At 39.9% G+C, this 9,936-nt stretch overlaps 1 protein-coding gene across 5 annotated transcripts in view; it reads right to left on the bottom strand.

Moving 5' to 3' along the window:
* The window catches only part of NUP35 (nucleoporin 35), a 45,203-nt gene extending 38,214 nt beyond the window's left edge, over nt 1-6,989 (bottom strand). The window contains exons 1-3 of one of the 5 annotated variants that reach the window (XM_006143838.3): nt 6,894-6,989; nt 5,588-5,657; nt 2,773-2,865 (exon numbers count right to left, since the gene is read on the bottom strand). Coding sequence is in view for 1 of the 5 variants with exons in the window: in XM_006143837.3 (XP_006143899.1) it covers nt 884-923 (40 nt within the window). In the remaining 4 variants the exon portion in view is untranslated. Of the gene's footprint in view, nt 1-382; nt 405-883; nt 999-2,717; nt 2,740-2,772; nt 2,866-5,587; nt 5,658-6,893 lie in introns of those variants that run through there. The other 4 variants (XM_006143840.3, XM_027770072.1, XM_006143837.3 and 1 more) reach the window with 4 other exon arrangements.
* Nucleotides 6,990-9,936: the final 2,947 nt, after the last annotated feature.

The following is a 9,936-nucleotide window of genomic DNA, read 5'->3' as shown; positions in this document are numbered from 1 at the left end:
AAAAAAAAAATGAGATCAACATATTGTTAACGTCCTAAGACGACATTTCTCAACAAGACTCCCAATAAATAACTGAAATGAATATTTTAAAAAATTTTAATTTTAATTTTAATTTACTTATTCATTTTTTTAAAATTTGATCAGAGAGAAAGTAAACCACCAGGTCTGGGACTCGAACTGTGGTCAGCCACGTGTGAATGTCCAGCGCCTTAACCACCCCGTCACCTGCTGGTCCCCAGAAAGAATTTTTAAATCATACCGTGACTGACTATAGAGGAGAAGACCAAGGACACTGAGAGTCATCTTCTCTGGACAAAAGCGGGAAAAACTGCACTAACTCCTAGGTTACTTTTAAGACCAGCATCTCAAAGATTGTCATCACCTGGTTAATTAAATGTCGCACAATCCGAGTTTCATTCACAACAGATATTGCAAAGCCCAGGAGAACGAAAATTATAACAGGAAGCACAGGTGACCGCCCACGGAGAGGCAGGTGTAACCTGGCGCTCCAGGGCACCGCCCACCCACGTGTAGCTGGGGAGTTCCTGTCCACCAACGCTTCCGGGGGTCGCAGAACGCAGCCACCCAGCACAGCGTCGCCAGAGCAGGAATCTCAGGTACGGGCCAGTCTGGCGCAGCCGACTTATGGGGACGCAAGACCCAGCTCAATCACCGCCCGACCACCGTGTTTCCATCCTCGCGACGGCCGCAGATTCCCGGCGACCCCTAGCACAGGGTCCAACTTCGGTGGACCCAGGAACTCGACCCTTCACGACCCATGCCAGCAGACAAGAAACTAACAAGTATTGCCTCGCATTCTCGCTCGCTTCCACAGCTACAGAGTAGAGGAAGCGCCACCAAGGAAGGGCAGTTATTCACTCACCCAACGTGGGCGCCTGAGGTTCCACGGCAAAGGCTGCCATCACGGCGGCAACTACACTGATCCCAGCGCCTTCCCGATTTTCAAAAATGGCGGAAACTCTCCCCACGGGTAGGGGCGCGCTACCTTATGGAGTTGCGTACTTCCGGACATGCGCAGTGCCTAAGTTGTGGCGCCGGAGCCATTTTTGAATCGGGCAACGTCTCTGCTTCCCCCGGGAGTCTCTGAGAAAAGGATTCTCAGGATAGGTAGTAAGCCAAAGTGGAAGCTGCGGTTTTAATAATGCCTTTGATTACATACTGTGAGCCCCTCTCCTTTGTTGGCGCCGATTTTCATAAAAGTACACAGTGTTTTACTCGCTGTCTCATAATAAGCGTCTGTTTGTATAATGTTCTGTCATTTGTCAGCTTTTCCAAAAGACATTTAGAAAAGTTGGCTTGATGAAAAAGTTTGGCGTCTCTATATTTTTTAGCATTTATTTTACTTATTAATTTTATTATTTTTAATTTAACCAGAGAGAGCTAGACAAGGAGAAAGCAAGCCGCAGGGCCAGGACTCAAACCATAGTCAGCCACGTGGGAATCCAGAACCTGAACCACCAGGCCACCTGCTGGCCCTTTGGTGTCTCTCTAATGTCGATTTCTGGGCTTCTGCATGACCTTACTTCCCGAAGGTATATATTCTGTCATCTATCTGTATGCCATTTTACTTTGAAACATAACTCACATAAGCTGTTTTACAGTAACGGGCCCGGACTCAAACCATAGTCAGCCACGTGGGAATCCAGAACCTGAACCACCAGGCCACCTGCTGGCCCTTTGGTGTCTCTCTAATGTCGATTTCTGGGCTTCTGCATGACCTTACTTCCCGAAGGTATATATTCTGTCATCTATCTGTATGCCATTTTACTTTGAAACATAACTCACATAAGCTGTTTTACAGTAATATATATAAAAGAAAATAGTGAATGCACATTAAATATGTAAATAATGGAGGAAAGTAATAAACACCTGTGAATCCACCACATAGCAGAATCTTCTGTACTCCTACCTATGCCCTCATGCCTGCCTTCTCTTTCTTTGCTGTTTTTTCTTAGGGCTTATTCACACACAGCAGACACATTCTGGATATGTAAGCTAAGTTGTTTAGATTTGCCCGTTTACTAATTTGTGCTACATGTGAGTATTCTGAGATGCTCTGCTCAACACCAAGCTTATTATCTCCAAAATATCCACCCACCCTCCACTCTTTGGGACTTCCTCAAATCCCAGATCCAACAAGGTATTTCTTATTAGCAGCAATAAAAATTCCAGCATTAAATGGCAAGTTCCCAGAAAACAACTATTAAAACCAGTTATAAACTGAAAAGACATTTTAAATGTGTGTGTGGATTGAATTATGGCCCCCAAAATGTTTAAGTCCTAACTCCCATGTCTATGAAAGTGACTTTATTTAGAAAATAGATCTTTAAAGGCCAACAGGTGGGGAAGAAGTTAAGGTGCTGGATCCCACATGGGCAACTGGATGGGTCTGGGTGATAAATCCAGAGAGGAAAATGAAGGAGTAGGGATTGTAATGTGGTCTTCCCCCACCACTACCTGGGGTGCTTTCTCATTTTCCCTCTATTTCTCTCTCTCTCTTTGGTGAACTCGTGCCCTATGGCAAAAATCAGATAAGGTCATACTACATTTCCACAAACTTGATATAAAACAACACAAATTTCTCTCTTACACTTCTAGAGGCCAAAAATCTAAAGTGGGTATTATGGAGCTAAAATCAAGGTGTCAGCAGTACTGCAGTCTTTCTGGAAGCTCTAGAGGAGATTCTGTTCTCTTACCTTTTCTAGCTTCTAAAGGCTATATAGTATTCTTCAGCTTCTGGCACTTTCTCACCTCTTAAAAGCAAAGGGCGTGGCTTTTTTTGTCTGCTTTCCTTGCTTCTGTCATCACATGGTCTTCTATAGCAATAGCTCCCTCTGCCTCCTCCTAAAAGGACATTTGTAATCACATTTAGGGCTTATCTACAGCCTCCAGGATTATCTTCCCATTTCAATATGCGGCTGAGGTGATTAAGTTTTCATACAGCCCACAACACACACCAATCCACTAACTAGAATTAAGCTATCAAGAAAGGTTTGTCAATGAAGGAATTGCTATACAACTCATGTTCTAGCCAACACCATACACCTGTTAAAAAGTAGGAACGAAGGGGCTAGCAGGTGACTTGGTGGTTAAGAGTGCTGAACTCCCACATGGCCAACTGCAGTTCAAGTCCCAGACCTGGCAGCTTGCTTTCTGACTCTCTCATTCTGTCCCTCTCTGGTAAAATTTGAATAAATAAATCTAAATTTAAATTAAATAGTTAATTTTTTAAAAAAAAGGAGGAGAGAGTAAATATGTGTATTGAGAAAGAGTTCTGATTGGTATAACGAAAGATAATTTTTAAACCAATGTACCTATTTGTTAAACAAATAGGTATATTTGGGTACAGATGCAGAGAGATAGGTGCTTGTTTAGATAAAGGAAAAAGTTGGGAAACATTTGCACCAACGGGAGAGATGGAGTGGAAAGGGCTTTGTAAATTGAAGGATTTAGAAGGGTCTTTAACTTATTTCACATAATTTTTATGGTTCATAGCAAGTGTTATTTACTATTTCCAGTATTTTTCAAATTAAAAACTATTTTTTTCTTTTAAGAAATAAGTTATTTCCCATTATTCACCTACATTTCTATGACCAGCTATAAAGATGTCAGTTTGCCCCGTCCTAAAACCTCCCCTAGACCTCGCTTCTCACTGCCATGTGATAATTTTGCTGACATTCCTGTTCTTTTTTACAAAATCTCAAAAGAAGGTCTATAGGTTGTAGTAAATGTTTCCTTATCTTCACCATCTTGCATTTTAATTCATTACACACCTGTGTAAATCCTCCTCTGAAGTGAAAATACAGATTCCTAAATAAGCCCAGTTTCTTTGACATCTGAGATACTGAACCACTTTAATAATCTCTTTCTACGTACAAGTGTTTTCCTAGTTTTTGGTGATGCTGTGCTTCCTAATTCTCATATAATTCTGTTCCTTCTTTGGCTTTTAGATACCTGAGCCCATTTCTTTCTAACCTTGTAAATATAGTGTTAGTCAAGCCTTTGCCCTTCCTCAGTTCATGATGGTCTCCCTTGGAGTCCTTGTCATCACAAATAAGTTATCATGCAGACCACTTCCAAATCTGTATACCCAGCCTCTCTAACGCTAAATGCCATTTTTACAGATGCTTGCTACTAGACCATCTACCAGCATGTTAGACTTCAAAAACAAACTCATGTCTCCTCTGGGCCGTTACAGTTGTAATTTGTTCTGTTAGTCTCTTAGAAATCCCAGATTAACGGGCGTGTGTGAGTACATGCCCAAGATCCCGAGAAGAGAATGGAGGAGTAGGGATTGCGGCGGGGCCACCCCACCCCACCCCACCCCACCCTGTCTTTCTGGTGAGTGTACATGCTCTATAGCAAAAAAAACTTCAAAAAAAAGAAAAGAAAAGAAACCTCGAATTAAAGTTTTGATGTTAATGAAATTTGGAGATAGTTCTGAATTCATGGCCCAACTCCCACACTTAAAACCTGCATAATGTAGATTTTTATTTAATCCTTAGATTGTTATTTTTGTAAAATAGAAGCAGTACTTACTTTGAAAGTTAATTTGCTTAGTACAGTGCCTGGTTCATTTTGCTTCTTCCTTTCTTTTATCTTTTACTAGCCGGAGAGGCAAAGATAGAAAGTGAAAAATCACCCCTCAGGGAAGATGGCCACACCACAATCCCTTCTCCTCCAGTCTCCTCTCAGGATTTTGGGCACATACGCCCACACTTCCAACATGAGTTTTAAGCCACCAGGTCTGGAATTCTAACCATGGTTGAGTATGTGCAAGTCCAGTGTATAACCATTACACCATCTGCTGGTCCCCACTTCACTTTTCCTGGTGTCCACCTTCTCTACCTCAAACGTTCAGACACTGAGTTCTGTTTTTTCAGCCTCCTCAATTATGAAAACGATTGCAGTCAACTCTTTATATCTTTCTGCCTTTGGTCTCTCCCACTGAGCCTAAAATACAACCAGCCAAAAACTCCTTTCTTTCTATGTATTATCCTGCTGTTCAAAAACCTTCACTGGTTTCCTATTTCCTCCTGAAGCCTCCTTTTCCTCAGCCTCTATGAGGCTCACATGTGTAGCACATGCTAACTAATAACATCCCTCATTGTGCAACATACACTCTTACATGGGCATTGAGGGAAGGAAAATAATCAGAATTTCTCAGAGTGAGAGGGCGGAAGCATTTCTTTTAGAGATTACAACAGACACTCCTAAAGGCAATGCACATTTCACCTTCCTTGTATCGTAAAGCTCTTGAGAACCCTGGCTTCAGTTCATCTCTTCACCCTAACTTTCTGCTTTGATCAATTTTCTCGTTATTCTCCCTTGCAAACCTTCATCATCTCGTGAACAGATCATCACATTGTACTCCTTACTTGCATCAATCCCCTTGCCTAGCATCCCTTCACTTTGTACCCCAAATTAACAAAATCTTGTTCCTCCTTCAGGTAGCAGCTTGAGCTCCTCCTGCCATGACATCTTCGTTAGCCACATCAACCTTCAATCATCATTTCATTTCAAGACATCCGATTCATAATCTTTGCAACTTTTTACTGTCACATACTTGTTTTAGAAGTATCCTTTCCAGCCTCACTTAATGAGTTTTCTTGAAGGAGGGACACAACTTTTTCTTTCTTGTATTTCCATCACGTTTTAATAAATATATGTTGAGGAAAAAAGAACAAATTAAAGACAAGCTCTAAATAAACAGCAATGAAGAATAATTATCAGATATAACTTATTTGATGCAATTTTACATGTTTGCAGATTTTAAAAAGCGTAACTTGGTACATTAATTCTGTTACAAGTGCTTAGAATCATAAAATACAGATCCATTTATAGTTTTCATTATCATTTTTCTGTGATATATTTTTCAAAATTGAGATTGCTTGGAATGAAAAACACTATAATTTTAATTCTTATAATTTTTTGTCAAACTATAATCTTCAGAAATATTACATATTTACCATATTCCTCTGTATGTGAATGGTATTTTAATTACAGTGCTTGCTTTCCCACTTTCCATAATCAATATATTAAATAAAATATCACATAAAGTAGAATTTGTTTTCTATTTCTACTCTGGATTCATGGTTCCCTGAACGGTCCCTTTCCATCACAAAGATTTCATTAAAGTGCTGTTTTTGCAGACCACTGATTTTTCAAACTTCAATGGGAAACCTTTTCTTGAAATAAAGTGCAGATGTTTAAGAAGTACAGCAAAACTACTGAGGCTGGAAAAAACAAAGTAGAAGGGACCTAGCTGTGGGGTTGCAAGGAGTAGGGCGCTACTGTATGATCCCAGGTCGACCTGAACACACCAGATGTACCCAAGTGTTCCTGTGATCATGGATGGCTGGGAGGCTAGGACGAGGATTGAGGCCCAGTGAGACCCTGTCATAGGTATCTCTTGCTCTCTCAGAAGGAAGTTTTGCTTGTTTGTTTGTTTTGTTTTGTTTTAGGAAGAGGAAGAATGCAAGCTCCAGCAATATAAGGTTCTTATCCTATAAATTGTCCTCTGGTTCCCACATCTCTGAAATGCTTGGGTGCAGTGCCTAGGGCTACAGAGAGCTCAGTCTGAAAATTAGTTCTGAGCTAATATTTCAGCTTTCTTCTAAACTCAAAATAAATTTTGAAAAAATGAGAAATATATTAAAATGTAAAAATTTATTTTCAATAAATGTGATATATTCATAGCCAAGCTGCCTGTATATCTGTCATATATATTGAATATTCATCATCCTTTTAAAAATGTCTATAAATACAAGTACATATGTATAAATATAAATTTAAGTTGTTCTTAAAAGCCCACTCAGTCTATTCTATGAAGTAAAGATCTTTTTTTTAAATTGAAGAAAAAAGATATCAACCTTTAGTAAGACTTTAGAGAAAAGATGGAGTTTGTTGTCTTCAGAAAGAGAGCAAGAGGAGGGAGCCTCTTCTCCCTCATGTTCTCATCATCTCAGCCTTTGGCAGCTGGGGTGGCACTGACTGTCATCCACTTAGACTGTGATGTCACATAAAGCACACAGAGGAGTCATGACTTTATCCAACAATCATATCCAAAAGAGTTTCATGCTGTTTAAGATGTAGGGATCGGGCATGGTGGTCAAGACAGCTGGATCCCACATGACTGGTTGAACGATTTAAGTCCCAGAGCCAGTGGCTTGAAACTCAAGCCAGGCACGTGTGCGTGCATGCCCAAAATCCTGAGACTGGAGAAGGGATTACAGACTGACCAACCCCCCGGGGGGGAGGGCGAATGACTTCTGACTTTCTCTCAGTCTCTCTCTCTCTCTCTGTCTTTCCAATAAGCACAGGTTCCCTGTGGCTAAAATCTAGAAAAAAGAAAAAAAATGTAGGAATCAGCTCCAGAAAAATATAAATCCGTTAGTTGTTATTTGCATTATCTGACCTCTATAAACAACTGAAGCCATAGCTTTATAAATTTAAAAATAAACTATTCTATGCTGTAATGAAGTACAGTGAATGAATGTAAATAAATACATTTAAATGAAAAAAAAATTTAAAAACTATTCTATGTGGACATTTAGGAGGTTACTCAGATCATTTCATTAAACAACCAACAGAAAGGAGGCAGCCAAACATCAAAAGAAACATTAGTTTACCTGATTCACCTGTTATCTTTGACTCAATTAAATGACTTATTTCATCTGTTGTAAAAGTAGCTTCAAAACATAACAGTTTTCAGGTGTGATTTTATTTCCTGTTCTATTTAAACTATCAGATAGGTTTTCTTCTTTTTTGGAGGGAGAGGTTTTGGCTAAAGGGCATGTGTGCTCTCCAGAAAGAGAGACGGAAAGCGAGAAATCACCCTCAGGGGAGATGGCCACACCACAATCCCTTCTCCTCCATTCTCCTCTCAGGATCTTGGGCATTCACACACATGCACCAGGCGTGAGTTAAACCACTGGGTCTGGGACTTGAACCATAGTCAACTACATGGGAGTCCAGTGACAGTCATTACGCCAACTGCTGGTCCAAAACTATCAGACTGGTTTCATCAGATTTAAGAAGTTTATAGCAGATAAAATGGAAACTGAAAAAAAAAAATGAGATTGATTTTAGCAAGAGTTATGTCTGGAATTTGCCTTCAAATGATACACTGGAGTGCAGAGGGCAGAACAGGGAGGTGGAATGATAGCTGAGGGTCTATATTAAACTAGAAAAGTAATGAATTAATAAATAGTGGAGGTAATTAATTATACTAGTGTCTAAATTTGTGTTTGACATTTCCTCTAATTCTTTTTTTAAAAATTATAAACCTAGGGACCAGCAGTTAGCATAATGGCTATGTCGCTGGACTCCCACGTAGTCGACCATGGTTCGAGTCCCGGACCCGGTGGCTTAAACTCACGCCGGGCGCATGTGCATGCGTGCCCAAGATCCTGAGAGGAGAATGGAGGAGAAGGGATTGCGGCGTGGCCATCCCCCCTGGGGGGTGATTTCTCACTTTCTGTCTCTGTCTCTCTCTGTCTGTCTGGCGAGTGCATGTGCCCTATAGTGAAAAACCTCTCAAAAAAAAAAAAAAGAAAAAGAAAATTACAAACCTAAATTCTAGTGGGGTTCAAAAGTCATAGATTCTGTCTCCGCTGATGAAAAAAAAAAAATAGGGAAAAAAATCAATGAAAAAAATCTTTTCTTGCTTGTTAATGTCTTCATTTAGAGAAATAAGATTTTGTGGAAAACAGATATAAGTCTTGATTTTTTTTAAATAATATTGTAACATTCACATCTGTAAGACCTAGTTTTGTTTTGTTTTGTTGCTTTTTTGAGAGATTTTTGTGATAGAGCACATGCACTTGCCAGAGAGACACAAAGAGACAGAGGATGAGAAATCATTCCCTGGGGGAATAGCCACAACACAATCCCTTCTCCTCCATTCTCCTCTTGGGATTTTGGGCACACACATATATGTACCTGGTGCGAGTTTTAAGCCGCTGGGTCAGGGACTTGAACTGCTGTCAACTACGTGGGAATCCAGCGACATAACCATTACACCCTCTCATGGTCCCAGGACTTAGTTTTTAAAATCTGAATAGTGTGGGTAATAGTACCTACCTATTATGTAATACATTAACTTATTCACTCAGTGATAAATACACAATATGTAATATATACTCAACTGAATTTTATTTATTTTTAAAGTTATTTAATTCCATTTGTCATTATTATTATTATTTTAATTTGACCAGAGAGAGACACCCGCAAAGAGAAAGAGAAAGTGAGAAAGCAAACCACCAGGTCCAGGACTCACACCATGGTCAACCACGTGAGAGTCTAGCACCTTCACCACCACACTACCTGCTGGCCCCAATAACCAAATTTTAGCCCAATGGTGGTATCTGTCATTCAGCATATTACATGGGCTTACACATACTAATTTGGCTTCTTCATTAATTCACCACAAAGATCCTTTCGAGATTACCAGTGACCTTTATGAGCCTAAATCAAAGATATTTTCAGACCTTATATAGCTTTTCAGCAGCATTGGTTGTTACTGAGTACTCTCTTTGAAGCTCTCCTATGTTTCCCTGGCACTGAGACCTTGTTTTCCCCCCTATCTCCCTGACCATATCAGTATATCTCTTCTCTTTTTTTTTTTTTAATAGACCACAGATTAGTTTATTTTTAACACCCATCATGCCATGAATTCATAGGGAATAGATTCCAGTAGCTCAGGCTCCTTTCCATTGGTTCTCACAAAGTGTGCTTCTCTGGGTGGAGCAGGCATCTTAAAACTCACACTGTGATCAAATTAAAATAAATGAATAAATAAAGTTAAATAAAAATAATTCTGTTTTTTTTTGAAGAGGTTTTTTTTGCAGGGCGTGTGCGCTCGCCAGACAGAGAGAGACAGAGAGACAGAAAGCGAGAAATCACCCCCCAGGG

The sequence above is a fragment of the Tupaia chinensis genome, unplaced genomic scaffold, assembly GCF_000334495.1.
Source record: "Tupaia chinensis unplaced genomic scaffold, TupChi_1.0 Scaffold000111_1, whole genome shotgun sequence".
NCBI lineage: Eukaryota > Metazoa > Chordata > Mammalia > Scandentia > Tupaiidae > Tupaia > Tupaia belangeri.
This window is presented reverse-complemented; position numbering and strand designations above follow the sequence as displayed.